At 38.9% G+C, this 26620-nt stretch overlaps 1 protein-coding gene across 1 annotated transcript; it reads right to left on the reverse strand.

Moving 5' to 3' along the window:
* Positions 1 to 9297: 9297 nt before the first annotated feature.
* TTR (transthyretin) lies at positions 9298 to 15621 on the reverse strand. The gene is made up of 4 exons (XM_039843923.1): positions 15479 to 15621; positions 14451 to 14581; positions 12560 to 12695; positions 9298 to 9551 (listed from the first exon to the last, which is right to left on the reverse strand). Exons 1-4 carry the CDS (start codon positions 15545 to 15547, stop codon positions 9444 to 9446), a joined length of 444 nt encoding a protein of 147 aa, XP_039699857.1. The 5' UTR covers positions 15548 to 15621; the 3' UTR covers positions 9298 to 9443.
* Between the last annotated feature and the right edge of the window lie 10999 nt (positions 15622 to 26620).

Below are 26620 nucleotides of genomic sequence, written 5' to 3' on the forward strand. Positions count from 1 at the left end.
AGTGGGGTGGAGGGCACAGGGCTGACAGTGAGACTCTTTAAGTATGATTTTCTATAGTGAGGAACAGGAACCATGTCAATGTTTTTATATAATCAAGAAATAAATTTTAAAAGCAAACTCTAAAATCAATTTTAAACAGAAACAAATTTTAAGAGTTATTTGGATAAAACAGCAAATGTTTAGGGAGCTTGTTTTTAACTAATGATGAACTTTAGCAAGTAGAAAGAAAACGATTCCTATTTGATCACTGTCCTTGCTACATTACAGAAATGTCACAAATGGCATGTTTGCTTGTTTTCCTGGCTCTTTCTTCCTATTTTCACTGTGCATTTTCCTCTGTACACAGTTTACTTTGTATCATTAATGTGAGGAAGGTGATAACTCCCCTCCAGTGGCCATATCAGTAGGTCTGGCAGCTCAGCCCGTGGTCCCTCCCCAGTGACCCTGCCTTAGCTGCCTTGTTGGAAGATGAGCTCCACGCACCCTAGCTTTCCTGGCAAGGTAAGGGGTTGCAGCGGGCAAGGAAAGCTGACCAGATTCTCAGCATTTGAAGGCGCTCAGGGACTGAGGCAGTTGATTTGGGGATGGGGATGGAGGGAGCACAGCCTAAATTTCCTTCCTTGTGGTTAAGTGAGCAGAGAAGCTGGTCTGCAGAGAGAAGGAAGGAGACTCGCATTATGAATCTTGCAGCCCAGAGACAGAAAAATATAATCACTTTGATTCCCGATGTTTTTCCAGCCCCAGTATCTGGTGAGGCCCAGGTGTGTCTGTGTGTTCGGTGAGATTTGTATAAATCCTTAAAAGAATCCCTCATCATTCAAGTTAGCTGGACTGCGTTTATGTTTCTTAAATCAAATGACCCCTAGTTGAGGCACTCCATTTCTCTTTCAGAAAGGTTTTTGATCTCATTAAAATCAATTTTGATTATGTCGATCACAGTTACAAACTATTCATAATCAAGTGTGTTCAAATGTACATGAAAACAGCCCTCCTGGGGTGAGATGTTTTTGAGGACAAGGACCATTTCTTTCTCATCTATGTTGGCAACTTAACAGGAGTTCAACAAGTATTTGTTAAATGAACATTTTTTCATTTATAGCCCTTAGAGTATGAATTCTCTTTTGTAAATTGCTTTTTTTCTAGGGCAATAGAATGTAGAATCTCAAGGGATACAGTTTCAATTGGAGTTAGATTGAAGGAGCTATAGGTATTCTGGAACAATTTTCTAGTGATATGGTCCTCATCCCTCCCTGACTAGGAAGTCCTGTGAATCTCATTCAGGGCTGGCCAGGGTTAGGGAACTGTTTCCATGAATGATACTCTCAGCCACTGGGTCTCAATGCTGACTGACAGCATCACTTGGAGGAGCTTTTTAAACTATAATCCCACATGGGCATCACCTCCAGAGAACTGATGTAATTGGTCTGGGTTGGGGCCCGGGCATGGGTATTCTTCCAAACAATTCCAAACATTTAAAATGCAGCTAAGATCACAAAACATGGCAGTAGACACAACCTAAATCGTTCGTGTGGCCTTGCAGCTGGTGCAAACTCATGGGGCTTTTCAAACAGACGCAGACCTGAGTCCATGCCTGATTATTTGAGGCCATGGCTCTCAAAGTGTGTTGGGCTAGTAGTGGCAGGACCTACAGGGAACTTAGTAGAAATTCCAATTCTCAAGCCCTGGCAAGGCTCCGATAGAACCTGTGGAGTTTGCCTTGGTCCATGCCTCTTGCCCTCCCCTTGTTGAGTCATAAATTGTTATTGCTTCAGAGAAAAAGTTACTGGAGACTAATGATAGACTATTTAATCAGTTATCCTAATTTTTGAATATTTTGTAGGATAACATGGTCAGTTCATAAAGAGTTTTACCTAGATAAAGATATTTCACATATTACATGCCCAAGATGGACCAAGCGCGTTCTGAGCTCTTTCCACGTAATACCTCATTATTGGTCTTCACAGCTATCCTAAAAGAGTGAACGTAGGATCAATCGAGAAGCCACAAGAAAGAGGTTCAATGGCAAAAGAGAAAAAGCTAAATGCTAGGTACTGTTGCCCACTCAGGATGAACCAGGAAATGGAGGTGATTAAAGAAAATTTGAAGGCCCAAGGAAGTGGAATAAGGAGCAGTAGATGAGAAATTATAAAAACCCAGAAATTTACAGGCCTTATAAAAATTTTTCTAGAAACAAATTCCTGACTCAAGACTTTAATCTCGAAGAAGTCCAACAATTGGTTAAAGTTAAAATAAAACTAAACAAACATTGGTTGATGTAAGGCTGCAGTCTACGAGCGATTTTTGCTGCTTCTGAATTTTGAAAAAATGTGGCATTGCTTTCAGAGTGTGCTTTTATAAGGAAATAAAAGCTATCCAAAGGCTTATTAGTATACATTGGAAGAAATAATTGGGCAATTTTTAAATAACATTTTTTTAGTAGCTACTTATCTGAAAACTTCTTTTAAAAGTCATTTCCTGGGAGTAAATGTAATTTTTCACTTTAGACCTAGAGTCTAAAGTATTATAATTACCTATTGGGAGAACAAATTGAAAAAACATCATGAAACCACAGAAATTTAGATCAGGAAGGGAACTTTAAAGCCATCTATTCATTTTCTTTCCTTTCTATTTACTTTTATTAGATATCAATTAAAACAGAACTATAAATGGAATTTCCCACTCCTCCCCTGGACAATTGTAACAGATTTTATGTTCCCCTCACTCAGTCTACCACAAGACTGAGCTTTAGAAAATATTGATCAGATCAGATCATGACCCTTCTTTACCATCACTAACTTTCCCATTACCCATAGGTTCTTTAACTTAGCATAACACTTCAATTTTCGGTCATTCAATATGAGGTATCCTAGTCCCGAACTAAATCAAATTGCTTGCCTTTTTCTGAATCTTTGTCCCTTTGTAATTCAGTTTCGTCTCCAGAATGGCTTTTTCCTACTTATTTGCCTGATACCTCCTACAAAGCTTCTAAGGGAAAGCTCAGTTGTCCCCTCTTCTGTGAGACCTCCATGCCTCCAGGAATCAGAACACGTTTTTTGCTGTTGTCGTTGTTATACTATCATAGCATTTCATATATTTTTTGGCAATCCTTTCTTTTCTTCTCTCGTTCCTTCTCTTCCTTCTTTCTTTCTCTCCTTTCCTGTTTCTCTTCTTTCTTCTCTCTCTCTCTCTCTCTCTCTCTCTCTCTCTCATCTGTCTCAAATGCTAAAAACATTTCCCTGAAAACTGTGTTTTAATTCATTCTTATAGCTCTAGCACCTGGTACAGCATAGGTGCTCAATAAATGTGTGTCAAATAAATCAGTACACGTATGCTAATTGAATAATCCCTTCGCCTTGAAAGATGTCCATGTGCTAATTTCCAGAACCTGTGCAAGGAATGACAGATGCGATTAAATTAAGAATCTTGAGATGGAGCAATTATCTTGGATTATTTGAGTGACTCAATGCAATGGTGGTATTCTTTGGGAGGCAGCACATTTTTATCTCACCATGAAAGAGAAGTCCTGGGTTTCCCTCTGATGGGGCCATTTTACGTCCCCCAAATACCCCTAAACTAAACACCCTGGCAAAGATGATGAGATACTGATTGTTTTAGACCAGCGGGCTCCTCAGTCACCTCCTCCTGGAGCTCAGGGCAAGAGCGTTTCCATTGCTACTCAACGGAAGAGGAATGAATGGAAGGGATGCTGGCAATGTAGCTAGAATATTCGTTATCGAGCACACATGGATTTTACTGTGCGTTTGCTCTAGAAACCCCATGCAGGAAGGGTCTTGACTCCTGGCAATGCCCCAACTTCCCATGTGGGACCCCTACTCCCTGCATTGGGTCTCGACCTCCCCGCAGTGCCCAGTCCCAGACAGGGCTCCTTCCCATGCTGTTTCTCCATGTGAAGGCCTGGAATAGCAGCGGGTCTGTGCCTTTGTAGATGCTGGACAAAACTCACTCAGTAGGCTTTACTTGTAATTTTGAATGAAGGGACTCCTTTGTTCTTTTGGCCCTGGCCCTAGGCAGAAGAACATTTTAAATAGACCGTTTTTATTTTTAAACATTCTCAGTGACAAAGTTCTTGAAACAATCCAAGGATGCAGAAGCTGGCACTCAATATGTGAGCTAGGTTACTTCCGGGAGCTGGTGGTCTTTCAGTGTTTTCCTACAAACTGGCCCATTTCTTGTATATTGGTAGGTCATGGGGCCATTTCTCACATATCTGTATGCGAGGAAAATACTACCCTGGTAAGGGCTCAGATGGGAACTATTTACTTACCTAAAGCCAAGCCTTTTATTCATCCTTTAAGTGAATATTTATTGAGCACTCACTGTGTGCTAGGCACTGTCCTCCAGATACTTGTAATCTATTCCAATATATTTCCAAGTATGTTTTCCCGGGGAAGGCTGTTGAGAGAGTTTATTCAGCTCAGCATGAGTCTTCATCTAGGCAGCTGCCTAGGGCTCTCATGCAAGCTTCAGCGTTCTCTTTCTGAGCCCACCATTGCATTTTCATACCATGCTTTATATCCAGTTTCAAAACCCTCAGCTTCCTGGGAAGTGATATTAGTGGCAGCGACAGCGGGTGGATGACTGCTGAGCCTGTAGGAATGCTCCACATCTCAAGTGCTTATTTAGCCAGACTGCACGTAACCCCTCTCTCCATGCTAGTTGACAGTGGTTACGGAACAGACCTTCAGCATTTGCATTGATTGCCAAAGATGAACTACCATCTGCCTTGGCTTTAAATTAACTAGGGCAGTTCTAACCCACAGAGAATGGGCAACTAGGAAGATGGAATTGATTCTGAGCTTATTTCCATTTTGAAAGGCAGTAAGAAGTAGTGCTGCTAGGGGAGGAGTGTGTTCTATGAACTGTGAAGTAAAAGGAAGGAATTGGCTGTAAAGCTGAGGGTTTGGATGAGAAATAAAAATTCCTAGGAAGTGCTGCCTCTGTGGACAGAATATACAGTTTAAGGCAAAAATGTCCTTAATTTCATTGTTGACAAGTGCTATCCAAATGTTTCAGGAGATATTTTAGTATTAGTGAGTTTTGTTTTCTGTCTGTATGTGTACACACAATGACAACTTCCAAGGTATGAGACTGAAAACTGGTTTGATTACTTCAAGCTCAGCATGGCTAAAACCGAACTCACCATCTCTGACTAAAATTTGCTCTTCAGCTCATATTCTTGAGCTCGATCACTGGTTCGTTCATTCAATTTGCTATCTAAAATGGATGCCTGAGTTTTCACAGCCTCCTCCAATTTCCTCCTTTCCCACACAACGCTATCACTGCTATCTGCTGATTTCTGTTCTACATGCCTCTATAGACACTGAAGGAAAGGGGTGAGGAAGCAGCTCCCGACGTCTGGGAAGTGGCCTAAGTGTTGTACAAGCTTCTCTGGGCCGTGTTGTTATATTGGACATGACAGTCTCTCAGAATATCAACATCGAGCAAGGTTGCTCTAAGCCCACAACAAAGTACAACAAAAACAAAATCACAGTGAAACCCAAAAAATACCAAACCCATTCTCTCATTAAAAAGAGTAACTGCTCTACTTTGCCAGTTATAGCTTTGTCTCTGCTCTGGTTCGCCCTCTCTACAGATAAACCATTGAGACACTCACGCGTTCATAGATTTGCCCCCACTTTCTGGTATCATCTAATCTAACTGAAGTCCCACTTCCTAGGCTCTCCCCCAAATCACCCAACCAAAGCCCAAATCCTACAACAGATTCTTTCTAACATTCTGTTAGTGAGAGTGTTGTATGTTTTCTCTGGCTGGAATGAGTAACAAATCCAACCTGTTCAACGACATAGACGGGTTCCTGGTAGATTTTAGCTGGAGAGTATTGATATTATTCTCTCCACTTTTTTGGTCGAATTCTGTTATTTATTTTATTTTATTTTATTTTATTATTTCATTTTATTTATTTTATTTTTTTAATCATCACCAGCCTACAATGCTGCAACTACAATCCTCTGTGTGTTTTCCCAGGTTCCAGGGCTCTTTCTTTCTGATTCCTCTTTCTAAAGGTTATGAGATTGCCGCATGAGCTGTTCGCTGTCCATCAGGCTGGCCTTGCTCTGATCTGTGTCCTCTGGCAATACCAACCATACCACACTCATTTCCATGCCTCCTCTTCCTACCATGGAAATTTATATGACCCCGATTTTTCATTTTCTCTGATACCTTCCCTCTTGTCCTCTGGCAGCATCAATCCCAACCCACTTCTTCCTAGTCTTCCAAAGCACAACACAGGGCCTTGAGGAGGGAGAGGAGAGGAAGGCTAGAGAGATAAAAATATAGTTAGAGGTATGTACAGAGAGAACATTCCATTTCTTTTCTACATTTATATCTAAAACCATACGGGGGAAAAAAGTAACCATGTGATATGATGATGTGTTAACTAACCTTATTGTGGTCATCTTTTCACAATATATATGTAGTCAAGTCATCATGTTTTATATCTTACATGTACACAATGTCAATTATATTCCAATAAAGCTGGGCAAAATATAGTCACGTCTAAAAATACCTTCACAGCAACATCGAGACTGGTGTTTGACGAAAACCTGGATACCATAGCCTAGCCAAATTGATACATAAAATTAATCATCACTGTTCCACTCCCCAAATTTATCCATCACCAGGTGAAATCTTTGCACACCCTTATTCCTGAGTTCATTGGGAAATTGATAAAACATGATGAAGATCTCTCTAGCTTTAGGAAAGTAAGAGATGCCTATGGTTTTTGACTAGTAGGAGAGGCCATGAATGGAATTAATATACTTATCTCAGGCAAAGAGAGTAGGGCTGACTGGAGGCCACCAGTTTGATATGTTAGAACCACATAACTTTGCACTTGTGGTTTATTGGCAGGATTTTCTTGTTAGCATTCATCACTATGTCAAATCTTTGGGTGAGCAGTTCCTCACTGTCTAAATTAATTGAGAACCTATAAGCTACTATATTGGATTAGAACCCACCCTAATGACTTCATTTTTACTAATTACATCTGCAAAGACTATTTCCACATAATGTCACATTCACAGGTACTGGGTGTTAGGACTTCAACACATCTTTTTAGGGGACAGAATTCAACCCATAACCATGGTCATGAAAGGGTATAAGCCAAGATATTAACACATAACAACAAAGGACGAAGGAGAAAACGATCATTTCAGTAGAAACAGCATGGACATAGGACAATCAAGGACCAGACTACATCTTCCAATTTATGCCAAGACGCTACATAGCTTCCAGGGGGCAGATGAAACTCAGAAAGAAAGGAGAGGGCTGAGTATTAAATAGGAAGTTAAACTGAGTTGATTTCAATGGATTAGATTAAGTTTGTTGATAGCAAGAGGAAGTGGGGGCAGGAAAGTTAAATTCAATTCATATATATACATACACATACACATACACACATATATATACATATATATGAAAGATTCATATTTTCAAATTACTTGGGTAATAAAAATCCATAGCTATTTTACAGAAGCCAAATGGAAATGTGGCATTTTATAAATAGGCAGGTCAGAGACCAATACAATTACTGTAGATATTAGATTGAATCTTATGAAATTGCCAATATTTGACCATTTAATTTATAAAAATGACAACTTAATAGTCATTAACCCAATATACATAAAAGAAGGACTTGCTAACCTCATTAATCAAAGTCATTGATTTTACCACATACTTTTGCGGGAAAGCTCAGTACATGTTAAAAAGTCCAAACATACATTCTACTCCTTTCAAATGTTTTGCTCTCTCTACACAGCAAGCTAGAACATGACAATTGAGGAAATTTGGAGGAAAATGGAAAGTTCATTTATGTATGTTTAGGCCTGAGCCTTGGGTCTAGCTCAGGTTTTCCTGGAGAATCCTGGTTAGAGATTATGTACAAGAAGTAACTACTCTGCCTCAGACACACGGGAGATGACTGATGACAAGGTTCCCATCAATGGATCCATATATGTCTACAAGATAAATTCACAGCTCTAACAGGCCGCTTATAAAGCCTTCACTTCAGCCTCATTTCCTACCGCTCTCAATCTTTCTATGGCAGAGAAGGCTGTTGACCAACACAGATTAGTGTTTTTTTCCAGCATGCTAGGTTGTTCTGGGAAACAACCAGCCAGGAGCCACATTGCTCAGGTCATCTAAAATGGGATCATGTAACGATTTCTGGCCAGTGAAATGTCAGTAGAAATCATGTCTGTGACATTTCATCACGGAGGGGGCTAATACCATATTTTCTCTCTTCCTCCAGTTTGCTGATTGGATATCTGTTGAAGCCACAAAGTAAGTCAAATGGGGCCCCGAGTCACCATTTGGAGGAAAGCCACCCTGAGAGTAACCAGACCAAGAATGTCTGCATTGAACTTGGCACGAGGGAGAAATAAACTTTGATTTTGTTCAGCCACAGAGATATGAAGTCATTACAGCAGCACAACCCTTGCCCACCTTAATACTCCCTACATTTCAACATTCTGCATCCCTATCTGTTCCCTCAGTTTACCAAGTTGTTTCATTTGGCCTAACCTTGCAATCTGTGGTCTCTCTACCTAGAACACCTCCTCTCTTTTCTATCTGATAAGCCACCAAGATTCAGATTAAGTGACATTTATGCTGAGTTCTTCTCTGACTTCTCCAAGCTGTTTGCTACTCCTTTCCTACCCTCATTGTGCCTTGTGCCAAAGCCTCTGTCAAATCTCATTGGCATAGTTATCTTCCCAACAGAATGTGAGCTCTTTAAATGCAGGCACTCGATCTTATTCTGTATGTTCAGAGCACCTAAAATAGTGCTTGGCATATAGTTATCTCTCGATATATGAATATTGGATTAGTCTAACTGAGTTGAGGGTGTGCGGGTTCTCTGATTACATCCCTTAGCTGGCCAAGTGGTGCGTAGTTGCTCTGAATGGGATCAGAGGGCCTGAGTCACTGCAGGTTTGTCTTGGTGGAGCCATGCTACTCTTGAAATCAGTAAAGCACTTAAAGGGAATGCACAGAGTAAATAAGTAGACCCTTAGAATCTGACCTTTGCTTTGCACTTAAGATTAAAGGAAAATAAAGCTTTTCTATGTTCAGAATGTGTGTTTTTAATGGCTACAGACCATGCTGAGTATGTGCTTAACTTGAAAGACAATAGAAACTTAAACATCTCCTGGAGTTCAGCTAGAGACTTTTTGAGTTCCTTTGCTTCTCTGTAAACTTCAGACTTTTTCTCTTTTGGGGAGGACAATAAGGGAATTAAAAAAAAAAAAAGATGGAAAGTGCTTTTAATAGGAATGTTTTATTGTCTCTGCCTGAGTTTCTAACATAGCTTATAAAGTGAAAACACTGCTTTAATAAAAATGGAATACTATTGGTTTCATAAAATCCTATTTCTCCTTCTCCAAATTGACCAAAGGAGGGGTCCCTTATGCTTTGGGGTCGCTGACGAGGGCTGTGGTGGAGTAAGAGTAGGGGCTGAGCAGAGCAGCGATGGTGTACTGACGCTGGCCAGAGTCATTTGCTGTGAACACCACCTATGAGAGAACACAGACAGGATCCATTTCTAACAGAGTCCAAAAGCATGAGTCACAGACAGACTACTGGAAGTCCAGTGGTAAAGTAATTATTTTTATTATATTTAGTTTTTGGAACAGTTAAAACAAAAGGCAAAAATCAAAATATGCTGGCAAGCTAACCATTGGAGTCATTAAAACAAGAGTTCTTTTCTAATGCCTGTGTGATCAGGTCTCTCTGTTTGTTTGTTTGTTTGTTTTGCGAAATCACACTGAAAATTAGGGTGGCCCTAGCCTAATTGAGGGAAATCACAGAAAGCCTAAATGCTTTTGACTGTTTTCTTGGTTTCAGAAAAAGGAGGGGGAGAATGTAGAAACTGGCATTCAACGACCTGAAGTCTTGAGAATGGTGACTGTCAATCCCACTGCAGACTTAGAGCCCTAGAATGTTAGAGCTGGAAGGAACATTCTTCTCTTTTTACAGATAAGCAAATGAGAGCTCTGAATTTAGAGTGTTTGGTCCAAATTCACACAGTGACAGAGGTAAGGCTCCTGTCTCCAAACTCAGAGTTTTTCTCTTATTATTCCTTTGCATTTTCTACCATGAACATTATACATATATTTTATGTATGTTACAAGCAATGAAATATGGAGTAAAAGCATTATAGATAGGGTTCTATTTACAATACAAGCAGAGTGTGGAAGATCATGCTGGAATTCTGAAATATACAACATGTGTTGGAGCTCATTTAAGCTTTCTAATTGAGCAAATTGTCGATCACAGTGCTGTTTCAGTTAGTCAGGTACTTCAGGCAAATTTAGTAGAGCTTTTGAGATTCAGGTGCTGGGATAGTTAGGTGCTTGGACTGAGGCAGTTAGGGAAAACTTTGGTTCAGGAGAGTAATAGAAGACAGTGAGGAGGTGTTTTATTTTACTTAGTTTGTATACAGACCCTCAACTGTACTGTGGACACACCCTGGATAGTACATTTGGTTCCAGATATAGAAGAAGAAGACATTGATTACTTGGGGACAGGAGAAAAAAATATCTAATTGAACCACACCAAAAACATAAATATGTCAAGGCAAGAGAAGGTGAGATTCACTTAAGAATCTCTGAAGGAGAAAGAACATTCCTTAAAAGGCCAAGTTTCTGGAATCAAACCAGGAAGATTTATCTCTTAGAGTGACATTGGGCTCCATCCTCATTTTATTTTTCCTAAAAATTGTAAATGGCATAATCTATGCCCAGTCTCTCTCATTCAATGAAGAGGACTAAGAGTTCTAAAGGAAATTCCTGATTTTCTCTGTAAGCCTAATATGGCACCTAGGCCATTGGCCAAGGAAGAGCTGACTAATGCTGAAGGATAGCAACATTCTGGGAGGTACTTATCAGAAGAAGCTGGCAGGAAAGAAATTCATGGCTAAACCCACCAGGTACCAACCGGTCACCAAAGTGCAGCAGTGGGGCTCATTCTTGACTACTTATTCTCTTCCATTCCCCTTATTCATTTAGGCTCCAAGTTGGGCTCATGGTCCTGCCTAATTCATTCCAAGGGCAAAGATGTATGTATTTTCACTTCTGAGTCTATAGCATCTAGCAGAGCACTCGCCATGTAGAAGGTTTTTATTTTTAAAATGTTTATTGATTGAATACGAAAAGAGTGAAGAGCAGACAAGGAAGCTGATGTCTAGTAAATAGGATCAATAAGTTATGGGTAGTACGGCAGAGAATCTTCTCAGGTGGTCTCATCAGATTGAGATCCAGGGCAGACAAGGGTCGCAGGGAGGCTGCTCCAGTTCTCTAGGGTAGGACCTGAAATTCTAGGGCCATGTGTCTTGTGGTGGGCACCATAAAAACCCTGCATCCGACCTTGACCAGGTTCCGTGTCTTGCTGCCTTGCTGAGAAGTAGCCAGAGACATGCTTCTTGGTAGCTGGGGCTTCCTTGGTGACTTGTGGGCCCCAGAAGTCAAATAATGCCCGATGGTTTCCCTGGCAACATTGTCTACTAAAAGAACCATTTTATGTCAATTGAAAGTCTTACCCATGACTAAGCCAGAGAGAATGGCTCCCTTTCAGGCCGAGCTATTTTTCATAAAACTAGTTGATCTTTAACTCTGAATGTCATGTCTGGATTCTATTTCCATGACAGCCATCTGTTTTAAATGACTTAAAGAATTACAGACAAGAAGGAGGCAAGGAGATTGGGCCCATGTATAACTACCTCATAAATAGAGGAATGCAGTGTACACCAAGGATTACAAATGTAGTATTATTGCTGTTGTTGTCATCATCATCATTATTATTATTAGCTTGGCTTCTCGTAGAAAGACAGCTGAGGCATAGTTCAGCCTGAACCCTGTTAGTAAATATTACTGCTCCTTCCCTTACTAGTCCTGTGGCAAGTTATTTAACTTCCTTGAACCTCATTTTCTTCATCTGTACAATGGGGATAGAAATAAGACTGACTCCAATTGGTTATTTATAAAGATTAAATAAGTTAAATATAGAAAACATGACAGTGTCTGGCATGTGACATATGCTTGATAAATGTCATCTATTGTGTTGCTATTATTATTGCAAATTCACTATCTCTATATGCATTGTCCCAAATCACTTATGCAAGCCTCTGGGTTCTAGATGTGTTTTGGAATGAAGAATTTTTCAGATTTAGAGAAGTAAAATAATACATCTATCATTTGTTACATAACACCCTACTAACATTAATAATTATTCTAATCTAACATTAATAATTCTTCAGCAAAGAAATATTCATATTCAGTACAATGAATGAATACTATAAAGAGCATCCCTGTAAGTTCAGGTCATGTTATTAAATGAGTTTTTACCAAACTTAGAGAGTTTGTTTTTCAGAGTTTTGTGGATTTCTGATTGTAGAAATGGAAAAGGGAAACTGTGCTAGTTTAATGACATTTGATGGTATGCATTTCCATGGTATGCAAAGTGCAAATTGTGCATTTCATGGGATTGAAAACAACAACAAATAATAAAAATAAAAACAACTCACCTCTACATATTCATGGAAGGGAGAAATGCCAAGTGCCTTCCAGTAGGATTTGGTGTCTAACATCACTTTGTACATACCTTCTACAAATTTATCATTAGTTGTGAGTCCGTGGAGCTCTCCAAATTCACTGGTTTTTCTAAAAGGTGGAAATGTCCAGGTTAAGTTAGGCATTAAGGGAATAAATGCCATGTCGAGGTGACACTACACAACACACACACACACACACACAGACACACACACACACACACACACACCACATATGCACGAACATTTTGTGTATGAATGAAAACACATATTTTTGCAACTAGGTCAAGATAGGGAAAATTCTATTAAATGTCTGAAATTAACTGACAGGAAATTTGTCAGAGACGATTCAAAATCTCATTGTAGATTTTTTTCTCTTATGAGAACAAGATAGAGGTATAATGTTTCACTTCAAAAGGAGTCATTGTGGTTCAGGGTTGGTGTTTGGGTGAAGCTTCATAACAAGCCCTGGAAGCGGCTGTAAGCCATTCTGAATGCAGTTTCCCATGACACCAGGGTCTCACTCCTCTCCCTCGCGGTGTGAGGGTATCTTTCAGAGGCGGTATCATTTGTACACACAGAGTAGTCCAAAATACAATGAGAAACGTGTATCTGACTTTTTCACCGTTTATATATTTAATCTCTTTGGTTACTCTTTGCCAATAACAAATACCAGGCAACTCCTTTTTAAGTTTTTAAAAACTAGGCAACTTCTATTTCCATATAATTACTAGCTCAATAGCTCTTGTTTGAAACTGCTCTTCATCAGACTGCAAAAACTAGGACAGATAAAGCGAAGTTGTCTTTATTGACTCTGACCATTCCTTTCTACCTTTCTTTTTTCCAGGAAGAAAATATTTAATTTCCTTTTTTTCTGGCTTGTCCTAAGATTCACATGGTATCCATTCTATCTCTTGTTTAGTATATTTCTTAACTACTTTCCACATGTGCTTGGCATTTTTATAAACATAAATGAATTAAGAAATACAAACTCAATTGGAACCACACCAAAGAAATTGATCTTCCCAATGATGGGTGAAGAATCATAATGTAGTTCTTGGGATTCAATTAAAACCCAAGAGATAGAAACACTTAGTAGTATTGCTTTCTGCTGAGGGTTCTTTTCTTTCAGTTAGTTGGTTTAGGTTCACTAATATGCCAATGTTGTAATTGCCAATGTGCCAATGAAGGTGAGAAGTCATTCTTGTACTTGACAGTTGGGTGATGGCGAGATTGGCCTGTGGCTGTGCTGTGCATGTGTGTCTTTCTCTTTTGTGTCCTTTCTTTTTGAGTTCGACAGCCCCCAGCCATGTAGAGCAGATGCTCCCTAAGTATTTGCTAGACAAAAGCCCTGGATTCTGGATGATCCTGATAAACCGCAGACAGGTGCCTTGTCAATGCTGCCCCTCAATTCTTTTCCTTTAATTAACAAATTAACACAAATTGTATACCTTTCCTAAAATTCCAAGAGACAAATAAGTCAGCTTGAGCATTATGCCAGGGCATAAAGGAATCTGTGAAACTCCTGAAATCACATATGCATTTTTGTATGTGTGTGTATAGGTGTATTTTTCTGGGCATGGAATCCATAGTTTATATCACCTTCTTACAGTGGCCTGTGACCCACTGCTGGAGTAGAGGAGGTGCCAGCTGCTTCTTTTCCCCATCATCTACCCTAAATGCTGCCCAGGTTCTTCATCACTCCCAACTAAGCCAACCAAGAGGAGGACACCCACTTGACCTCTACTTATATTGTAATCTACTTGTAAATTCTTAAGTGAATAGATGGGAGCCCCTCTTTCCAACAGGTGGTGGGCGAATGGAAAGATATAATGAAGCCCCACATCTGGGTTTGTTGGCAGCTTACCCAGAGGCGAATGGCTCCCAGGTTTCATCAGCAGCCTTTTTGAACACTTCCACAGCCACATGGGCAGCAGGACTGCCTCTGACAGCATCTAGGACTTTGATCATCAGAGGACACTTGGATTCGCCAGTGCCCTGGGCATAGAGAAAACAAGTGAGAAGTCAACAAAATTGGTCAGAGTGAAAGGATTTATTCTTCATGGTGTTAGGAGTCTGGAACAAGTCAGGGAGTATATGCTAATCCCATTTCTAGCAATGTAAGTATTGACAGTTAATGAGCTTCCCTTACTCAGTGTAACACAGACACAATTGTTTCCAAAGCAAGAATGGTTTCTGCTTCCAGATACACTGCAATGGACTGGGGGCATGTGCAATTAATTGGGGGATGGTGAGGGTGGGGGAATAGGCCCTCTGAGAACGGTTGCTTTGTTAAGCCTCACCATTTTGAGGAGAATTACTGAAAAGATGTAATGTGCCATAGAACCGAGTAGTTTTTCCCTGAGAGCATTTTAGTCAGTTGTTGCTGTAGTAATTCTCTTCGTTATTGTAAAATAATGACAGACTACTTCATGATCCATTTGATAGTATTAGTTAATTCTAGGAGACTTAAGAATCAGATGTCTGACTTGAATGTTGCCCACCAAGCCTTTCAAAGATTAACCAATGAATATATTTTTATTAGTTAAGAAGAAATAAACTTTGTATGAGGATGTATTTCTGAAAATTCAATATTAATAGCTTTGTGAATATCCTATCTTTATTTTTATCGTCTGTCTGAGGAATTTGAGGCACTAGGCATTGCAACACCGATGAACCAGAGCGATAGAGAGCACCCAGAATCCAAGCGCCAGTTCAGTGAGCTCTGCAGAACATCATTCTTTCTGGAGTTTGAATCAATGGTGTTTAAAAATAGATGCTGGCTACCCTTGCCCTCATAACAAAAGCTGTGGCAAATCTGGAGGAAGTCACTTCTATTTCATCTAGTGTATATAGGAAATGTATAAAAGGGACTCCACAGAATCAAGCACTCACCACAGGGCTAGCCTCAGACACAAATACCAGTCCAGCCAGGCAGAGGAGGAGGAGACGATGAGATGCCATCCTGCCAAGAATGAGTCGGCCTCTGTGATAGTTTCGACAAGCCTGGGGTTTTTATACTCACTTCTCCCAAGCCAGGCTGCTGATCCTGGCCAACCCGACTCCAAACCTGCTGATTCTGATTATTGACTTAGTCAACAAAAGGAGAATAAGTAACCCACACAAATATGGACCTTGCCTAGAGGGATTAAAGCGTTGGAACATTAGCGCTATGAAATATTCTTAACAGGTCATTTGACTAGCTAAATGACCAAAAACAAAACAATCAAAACAAAACAAAAATATTTTGTTTTCTCCTGGCTAAATATAGCAACATTCTTGGGATTTTTTTCCTCTTTACCTATTTCTATGCATGTTTTCCATTTTCTATACAGTTTATCCTTCAGTTTAAATGGTAGATACAAGTTGTAATAATTCGTTTCACATTAAATGATATTTGGCTGCACAGGCTTAAATAAAGTGCATTAGAAGACATTATTGCATTTGATGTATGTCCATAAATTAGCAAGGAAAAACTCTTGGCAGTAGTTACATTTTTTAAAGTCTATGCTTTAGCCAAACTAAGTTATTTGTAAGCTTTGTTAGTCAGCAGTTTCTCCACAATTTTGGTGTTCTAGCCAGACGAGGTTCATGTCAATTCAAAGAATAATGATATATTACAAACTGTCACTGATGAGCCTAAAATACAAAGAACCAAATATTCTTCACTGCTTCTCCTGCACTGACTATGCAGAAACAAGGCTACCCAGCTGGCTTTTGTCAGAGTCAAAATTTCTGGGAGAAAGGAGAGACAACTATGAGAACTAGAATCCACAATTGACAACAGATTCTCTTCCTCCTGGCTGACTTAAATGTCCAAGAATTATAATCATTTGATGATTCAATGATCAAGTACCAATTCTTATGCACATGTGTTTGTGCATATGCGTATGTGGCTTTGTTTATGGATTAATTAAGACAGGTTTTGTCCTTTTAGAGACAAATATATAGAAGACATGGAGAAGAGAGACAAAAATTTTGGACAAATTCATTTTAAGGGTGGTCCAGTTTAGAGTACCGAGAGTTGTAGGAGTGTTCCTATGGCTGACAGATTTGGGTTGGAATAAACTCAACAAGAGACCATGAAGGAAAGAGATTTCAGGGAGTCACGGAAGGGTCTGGAAGGCATTCGGGAATATGGAAATGTGCAGGAGAAGACTTGGGGAGAGTGGGTTGACCACAGGAAAGCAGCAATGAGCAAATCCAGTTCAGAGCATAGCTAGGACTGGAATCTTATAGCTTTAGAGTCTGAAGTAGCACTGGAAAGAGTTTTGAATTTTGGAGTGAGATGACCTGAGTCATCCAGTTCCTAGTTTTGCTGCCTAGTTTTTCAGATGACCTTCTTTGAGTTATTTAATATCACAGATACTCAGCTTACTCATTTGTGAAATGGAAATACCTACTTTTCTGCTTAAAGAACTGTTATAATAACTTTTAATATGATTTGATATAAAAGCTCTTTGTAAATTGTAAACCACTTTTCTGGTATAAATTGTAATTATAACAAAATTTGGTTCAACATCTCTGCTGAGAAAATCTTTTCTCTGACTTATCTCATATATTGTCACCCAATATTCTCTTGACTATTTCCCATTGCTCAGAACTTGGATGGAGAGCCTATTTTCTGTATGAATTCCAAACATTTGAAAATTCTGTCATATCTCAAGCAAATCTTCCATCAATGCATCTTAGTGCTACATTCTGTCGAAACCTAGAAAGGTCATAGACATTACAACTCACAATTCTGGGCTAACACCAGTCCATAGATATGTTTGGCCCATGGAATATTTCATTAAAAAATTTGAACTAGTTGCTAAAATAAAAAATTGAGATGTGTTACATAAAAATTTGAATTTCTGGTTTCTCTTGAGAAATGAGAAAAAATGGCAGTACGAGGCCCATATTCACATGTGACGATAATCAGTGGGCTCTCACTCTCAGACATTTCAACTCTGTAGACCTGCCTTCCAACTCTGAGGCCAGGGAACATTCCTAGTGGCACTATCATGCTTGAATTTTTTTCGTTTCCATGTCCTGTCTCTCTCATCTGTGTTTCTGCCTGGCTTCTTGGAAATTTGAGTTTGCAATTGATGTTCTTCCTATAGCCAATCAAGTAGTGAATGACAGCTTATTTTGTTTTTGCCAAAGAAACATTCTTACTTCTTTGAACGAACCCTTTTCTTGTTTGTTTGTTTTAGTCACCCCTTGTTGTCCTAATCCTGAAATTTGCTGGGTCGATAATTTCAGAGGCAAACAGGCTCTGCACTCACTTATTTATTTATCCTTTCTTCATATAATTTTTTAAAATTCCTATTCCTCCACATCAGTCCCCTCTGATAACTATCAGCTTGTTCTCTATATCTCTGTATCTGATTCTATTTTTGTTTTGTTTTTTGTTTTTAGATTCCACATATGTGAAATGATTCCTCTTCAGACACAGTTCTTGGAATCCTTACCACCTAGAAACTTCTTCCTCATATACTCCCATTGGTCAATATTTCTCTACATATGGGATGTTCTGAATGGGACACATTTTCTGGATGGGGTTAGCCCAACACACTCGACATTGAAACTTCCCTTGGCAAAGAGACCCTACTGCAAATGAGGCACCCTGAGTGCGTCTGAAACTGTAGTAGCTATAACTCACTCCCCCACTTCACCATAACACTACCCATTGTGACTTGGTCACAATCATATAAAAATCACCATATATTATCCATCATTCTGTGCTTTTATCATTTGCAAATATTATTTTATTTTTTCAGCTTTATTGAGGTATAGTTGACAAATAAAATTGTAAGATTTGATATGTGTATACATTGTGAAAGGATTCCCATCATCTAGTTAATTAACACATCCGATACCTCACACATTTATATTTGTGTGTGTGTGAGAATATTTAAGTTCTACTCTCTTGGCAATTTTCATTATATAACAGAGTTATCAACTACGGTCACCATGTTTTACATTAGGTCCTCACACTTGGTTCTTCTTATAGCTATAAGTCTGTTACTCTCACTCCCCAGCCCCTGGCGACCACTTTTCAACTCTCTGTTTCTATGATTTTTGTTTGTTTATTTATTTTATTTTTTTTTACAGATTCCATACATAAGTAATACCATGTAGTATTTATCTTTCTCTATCTGGCTTATTTCACTTAGCATAATGCTCTCAAGGTCCATTTATGTTGTCAAATAGCAGGATTTCATTCTTTCTCATGGCTGAGTAATATTCCATTATATATATATATATTTCTTATTTATCCATTCATTCATTGATGAATATGTAGATTTTTTTTTCATATCTTGACCATTATGAATAATGCTGCAATGAACATGGGAGTGAAGATATCTCTTCAGTATCTTGTTTGAATTTCCTTTGGAAAAATACCCAGAAGCGGGATTGATGAATCACAAGGTAGTTCTCTTTAAAATTTTTAAAGAAATCTTCATACTGTTTTCCATAGTGGCTGCACCAATTTACATTCCTACCAATAGTGCACTGGGGTTCTCTTTTCCCCACAACCTCACCAACACTTTTTTTCTTTTTGATGATAGCCATTCTAATAAATATGAGGTGATATCTCATTGTGTTAATTTTTTATTTATGAATTTTAACGTAAATTGGGAACCTATGTTTACGCCCGATGCATCTCATCCTGTTAGTTCCACCCTACTACTTCATCTTTTTGACATCGGTTATAGTTGATTCTGTAATTCACTGCATTATCATGATCTCCAAGCCTCATGCCCTTGGCCACTTTGACTTCTTGCCTTCTGAACTGTCATTAACCTGGAAATCATGAATAAAATTTGAATTTGAATAAGATAAGGATGTGGAGGAATAGTGAGGCAATTCAGAATTTAGGGAGAAGCATACTGAATCTGATTGTAGAATCATTGATAAACTTACAGAGATAGAGACTTTTTTTAATATAAAAAAAAGAGGAAATTTTGGCAGAGACCTAATAATCAAATGTAGATAGTCTGAAATGAAAGTAAGAGAGTCCCAGGAGAAGCTGACGATGTTTCATTTGAGACGTAGGAAGGAAAAAGCATAAAAGAGAGTGGGAATGCATTCTTGGTCAAAGGATGTTTGAGTGGAACAAATGGCAATGACAAGTACAAGAAAAGTCCAGTGTTTCCTGCCTGAGAGGCAATTCGTGATGAGAAAGGCTTATGTGGCTAAACATAGACTCACTAAGATAAGGGGTCTGCTTTTTTCATGTTTATTTAGACGGCTGCATGGGATCTGCCAAGAGGGCTGAATTAAGGTCAAAGGTCACTGCATGCCCGAGCCTGAGTGGTTGCTGTAAAGGCTGTGTTCTAGAGTGAATATCAGCAATAGTATGACCCAGTACCAGAAAACAAAAGGAGCATTATGGAAAACATTTATGGAATAAATTTATGTTCTTTCTTAGCCACAGACTGTTTTCTTCACATTCTGACCACAAGACTATAGCCTAGATGTTTAATTGAGGTAAAAAAGACTAATTTGATGATGACATTCCTCCTCCTACTACAAAATATATGGTAGTTAATGAATAACTCAAGCCTCTTCCTAGTTTAAGGTTTTCCTGCCCTCTCCCTTATAATGGACAGGTTTAAATATTAATTTTTAAAATATCATAAACTCTTTATTCTTTATTTATTTTCTGAGGGTGCATGTCAACTGCCAGTCAGCGATTTGTTGACCTTGAAATGCCCACTAATATTATTTCAAGTAAGCTGATTAGCCAGAGTGGAGAACTAGCTGGCTAAGTGCTTGAACTGGGTCTTAAAGGGAATGGGAGGGGGATGACAGTATTTTGAGGCTCTGGATCTTTGCAGGTTAAAGAATTCAATTTTGTCAGCTCCCCTCAGACTTAATAAACCCTGGGGGTTTGATTAATGGTGAGCAAATTATAAAAGACTCATTTTAAAACCATAATACCAATTTAATTAATAGTCAGATGCTTGCTGAGTAAGCAAGGAATTAGCGCAAAAGGACTTGGCTGATTTTTTGAGAATATTTCATCCAGACTACAGGAGAACCTAGAAAAGTTTCTAGCATGTCTTTCCTCCAAAGATTGTTGAATAAACACTGAAAAAGCCTTTTCTTTTGCCTTCCCTTCTTTCATGGTCCATGTAGACAATCATCCAAACAGCTATACTATGTTAATTAGATTGCATTTTATTTTTCGTTAATTGTAGTTTTAGTTTCATGAGGTTGAACTTTAATGTCCAACCTAGCTGGGAGCAGCAATTGGGAAGTGTCTAGTATGAGAAACTTCCACAACTTTTATCCTGCATGCTGCCATATTTGGTGACTTTATAACCAGGAGCAGCCACCTCAGCCCCAACTTAGCTGAAGAACGCACCCTGTCTTTATCTGGGGGATTTCAATTAGCCTTATAGCAGATGATTCAAAGTCAAGACATCTATGCCTTGTTCCTAGTTTATATGTGTCCCAGCCATTACATGTATGTTAAGGATTTTTATCCATAAAGAGTCATTAGATGAAGTTAAGAGTTTTGGCTTCTAGAGTCACTCAAAGCTCACCTATCCCCATTTATGAGGGGTAGAAATGCAGACAGAAGAAAAGATTTAAGGCACTTTTATCTAGTTGGAAAATTTTCTTTGAGTTTCTGTCTGTTTTCCCCTGCAACTGTCAGGCAACTCTAGTGACAAAATAGGTCTGAGGTTGCTTGCCACTTGGATTAGCCTATGTGGTCATGCCCTGTGAAAACTTGAGCTTTTCCTATAAGCAAGAACATAAACCTTTACGGTAATTTATGGCTGTTAACCATGATGTGGGTGAGCCCATTGCCACTAGAGTATCCACATGAAAGCTCACTGACCATTGTTCCAAAGTATTGGGCAGGGGGCTCCTCAGTGGGTTTGCGATGAGAATTTATGACCTTCAAAGTCTCTTCCGATAATAAGTCTATATAAAGGGTTAATTGAGAGTTCTCAGTGATAGACTGATAGGATAAAACTAGGAAGATTGACCCAGGAGAAAGATTCACTGGAGGAGGAAAATCTGCAGGCTGAGAGACCACTCAGGAAGCTAACGTAGTTGTCTGGTCACTAGGGTCAAAGTTAGCCCCACCCCTGTCCTCTAGGGTTGTTGTAGATCCTTGAGTTTACATGTACTCATGTATTTCTCTATGAATTGATATTAAAAGTACAATTTCTATTAAGTGAAGATCCACATATGTTTTCTCATAGTTTTAAAAGATATATTATACTATAATTTACACATGGAAAAATTCTCCCTTTGTAAGTGTACAGTTATATGAAATTTGACAAAAATATACAGTCATGCAACTACCACCAGCATCATGAGTTAGAATATTTCCATCTAAAAAGTTCCCTCACACTCTTTTGTAGCGAATTTCTTTCCCTCACTCCAGCCCCTAGTAACCACTGATCTGTTTTCTGTCTGTTTTGCCTGTTTCATAATGTCATATAAATGGAATCACACAGTAGGTAGCCTTTTGATTCTGGCTTCTTTCAGTTAATACAGTTCTTCGGTATTAATTTATGTTGTATATTTCATTAATTTTTTTTCCTTTTAATTTGTGAGTAGTTTCGTTTGAGTAGATATACCACATTTATTTACTTATTCAGCACTTGGTGGATACTTCAGCTGTTTTTTGTTTTTAGTGATTATCTCCTACTTTTTTTTAAATATAAGGAAAAATGTTCTTGAAACGATGGAGAACATATCTGATAACTGTAGGTAATATATATAGACTGGAATGAGTTACCCAACAACTTAGAAATTGTGATGTGAGAAACACACTATAATAAAACCAGCATGCAATGGAAAAAAGCAGAACCACGCCAAGTCGACTTAGTAAGAATTATTAACCTAGGTTCCATAAATTGTTGATGTCCGTGGATAAAATTCAGAAAACTTGTGATACTGGATGGAAAAAAATTACATCTCTATTTATACAAATCTTTGACTGAAATTGAGCATTTCACTAAATTACGAATGTAGACAACAAACCAGAGTAGTTATTAGTAGTACCTGTGACAGTCACCAATAGAAATCACAGACATCTTCATATACATCTAGATGACAGATATATTTTTAATATCTTTGATGTTCATTACTACTTTGAAATTATAGTAGTTATTAGACCCAGTGCTAGATTTTGTAATTAATCAGGATACACACATATTACTATATCACAATTTGAAAAATGTTTTAACAGTGTTGTTTCAATGTAATTGGTTTACTTTTGTTATTTAATGTTATGCACAAAGAAGATAAAAACCCAGGCAAAGAGATAGACTAGACTCCAGGGCAGCATGGTTTGGTTTGCTATCTAATGGAATCTACTAGCATGCTTAGAGAAAGAAAATGGCAATCATCCCTGAGATTGGTTAGCAATGGAAGGAATTAAAAAGGGAGTTGTAATGTTGGCTGTTTGGATTGAAGATTTATAATCTTAGGGACAGGACTTTCCCTGAAGTATGAAAGAGTGCTACAAAAACTTCCCATGGAGATAGAGGACATATTAGTCATTCTGACTCGTGTGACTGCTGGATTTCTTATGGAATATTACTACACCGAGATTCTTATTAATGCTTCGATGTTTGTGAGCTTGGTTAGCAAGAGCCCCTCTCTAAGGCTTTAGATGAAATGGTGGTTCTGAACCTCCACAGTTGGCTTTGGACATTGGTTGGCCCATGTGAATTGGTGAATTCATCCAGGTAATGTCCCCGTGGAGGGGGCCAGCTGGGCTCCACCTGGAAACACTGACCTCACCAAAAGTCTCTCCTGCAGTGTCAGTAATAGCATTGGGCTGGTGTGGCATCACTGGTTTAGAAGTGTGAGACAGATACAACAGACAATGTTAAGCAGGTGGATATCAGAGGGACTGTCATCATTGCCGTGCTTGATGAAAAAGAGAAGTGGCAAGGTCAACTACTCTTTAGCAATAATAGGAACCAGAAAGGTGGAATTATAGTTAAAGGATTGGGAGGTGGGTGTCACCTTGGATGATATGAATTAATTTTCAGGGAAGAAATAGGTGGGGAGGAAATAAAGGGAGGAAAGAGATGGGGAGAAAGCAGGTAAAAGTACATTAAAGAGTACATAGCAAATTATCTTAGAAGACAAATAAATTAAGAGCAAGGTCAAAGTGGGAAATAAAAAATGGGGGAGTAACCCAGAAGAAATAATAAACTCTCTTCTAAATGGGGGACCAAAGCAGAAGGAACATTAAGGAATAATTCACAAAAGAAATGAAGGTTAAATATTTAACCCAAGTCTTTAAGAATAAGTAGGAAATAAAACAAGGAGTCAATAAAGTATGAATATGCATATAAGAATATTCAAGCTGTAATGAGGATTACACAAAAATTAAATATATTTTTAAGGGCACGATTAAGATACTTTTGTTACTTTTTAAAAAGAATACCAATTCTATTTCCAAAACATTTCTCCCATGTTTTATGTTCTGTTTCTACAACTGCCAACTGAATTCAAACCTTCAATGCTAATCAGATATGTCCTAGCTGGTCTCCTTACTGCTAATCTATTTTCCATATAATCTTTTCTATAAGCTACTGCCAAAATAATCTTCTTAATGCCTGCCTCTGATTATATCACATCTCTTTTCAAAAGTTTTCTCGCACTCCCCATGGCTGACCAAATAAAGTTAAATGTCCTTTTCTTGACATTCAGAGATGGCAAAGACTTGGTTGTACTCCATCTTCATTTATTGCTATGGTCCTTCAAACACCAGCTGAACCTTGGGCGGATTCTGTGACATGCCACCCCTGGGCTCTTAGCCCTTCCTCATCCATCATCCTTCATACTGATAACTGCATGAAAGGGCAAATGAAGCTTCTCAGCGGCCTTTTAGGGTGTGAAAGACAGTGCTCTATGGAAGGTTAAGACTTAAGCAGAGATTATAGAGAAGAGGAAGTTTTAGTAACCTAGTGAAGAGATAATAAAGGCAGTGACCACAGAGAGGAAAGGCTGGATGGAAACAGTTATGGAGGCAGAAATAAGAGATCCTGCTAACATCAGGAATGCAAAGTGAGTGAGAGGGAAGAACCAAGGACAAGTAGAGTATTTCAGATTGGGAGGCTGTTTAAATGATGAAATAATTCACTTTACTGTTAGAAATACAAACAAAAGCAAATTTAGTTTTGAACACATTGAGGTTCAGGGGTTGATATCCAGGCATATTGGTCCAGATGGCTGTTGGAGATGATAACTGGGGAGATGGAGTGTGGGATAAATCAGGCTGTGAATGGAGAGTCAGGGTCATGAGCATGTGGATTGAATTCCAGCATTTGGAGGTCACCAACAGACATTAACAATAAGAAGTCTAAGGCTAGAACTCTGGGATAAACTAACATTTAGTTGGTGATAAAAGCAAGAGAAGCCTGAAACTGACGTTTTTCCCAAGAAGAAGTTACCTCTCTCCTTGAGGTGCTTTGTACCTTTCTTCAACATTTATGCCGTTCATCAGAGTTGCATATATTCACACTTTCTCCTTCTTGGAGCACAGTGTCTTGAGAACAGAGGCAATGCCTTCTTACTTTTGCATCCCCAGTCCTTAGTGCAGGGCTTGGCACAGAGAAGTACCCATTAAATGTTTACTGAATGATTCAATAAATGAATGAAGAGTCACCTCTAGTTGCAGCTGGGTTTTACTTCCTCTCTGTGAGTCAATACTTGCTCTCTGCACATGAGTTTTGGTGTTTCTGATCACAGCTCATCAGTCTAATTGCCATTTTCCTATGTTCTTGACTGCATGTAGTGTATGACCAGATTAAGCCAGACTGAGTCTGTGCTCTAGTGCTCATCATTTCATCTCCTGACCAGTACGTTTTTTCTCCCCTGCCCTCTGGCCTGGGCTTGCCTTCCATCTTCATCCAGGTTATTTTCCATGGACCTCTAACTGGCTTCTATATTTGCCTGAGGATTTTCTCTTCATCTTTGATTACTGCCTCCAAAATATGTATTGTAGAAGACAGTTTCAACCTAACTTACTTGGCCCAGGACAGACATGGAAACTGGAACAAACTGCTTTATTCTGAGTTTTTAGATGAATCTTTTGTGTTTCTGGGATCAGAGGAACAACTTCTTACACACATCCTAGATCACTGTGGGCCCCAGACTAAGAGTATCTATATTCCCTAGGAACTTGTTAGAAATGTAAATTCCAAGGCCCCACCCCAGACCTACTGAATCTGAAATTCTGGGGATAGGCTGAAATTTGTGTTTTAACACACCTCTAGGTGATTCTGATGTGCTCTAACGGCTGAAAACCATTGTCTTGACACATACTCAGGAGTGAGGTTGGGCCATGGAGTCAAGTCTGGTTTCTTTAAGTTCAGATTCTAGTTTTTTAACAGCTCTGCCACCTCCTAGCTGGATAAACTTAGACAAATTACTTAACCTCTCTGAAGGTTAGCTTTTTCTTCTATAAGATAAAATTGTTGAGTCAGTTGATCACAGATTGGAGTCATATTATTCTATGGCTCTGTGAACATCTGCAAAGACAACAATACAAATTACCAAGGTGTCAGTTAACAGAGCAGAGCTTCGAAGCTGACTAGGTATACTAAAAGAGCTAGGCTAGCTGGTGACCAGGTGAGTGGTTACTTTTAGTTCCTTCTAACCTTGCTCAGAAACAAATCCATCTGGCTAGATGTCTATGAGCCAAGTGAAAACTTCCCAGCCTCCTTGCCAAAGTTCTGTGTTGAGAAAGGCTAAGCGAATGATCTGTGACCTGTGGTTCTATTGAATCAGGGTCTCTTCAACTTGTATAGAAAGACCTATTTGCAGATATCATCAGCTTAGAAAGGCTGATGCACAAACAAGGATCAACCCAGATTTCAACAGGCAAAGGAGTTACCCAAATAATGGCTTAGTGCTACTGTGTTTTAGTTACTTATGAATTCAGCAGAGGAGATTGTTCATTGTGTTCTCAATTTAAAGAGTTTAAACTACAAGGTCATTCTGAAAATGAGTGATGATTCTTCTGGAGAAGCAAACCATGTCATTAGCTGTCTGTATAGTCAA

This window comes from Pteropus medius, unplaced genomic scaffold, assembly GCF_902729225.1.
Source record: "Pteropus medius unplaced genomic scaffold, Ma_sr-lr_union100, whole genome shotgun sequence".
NCBI lineage: Eukaryota > Metazoa > Chordata > Mammalia > Chiroptera > Pteropodidae > Pteropus > Pteropus medius.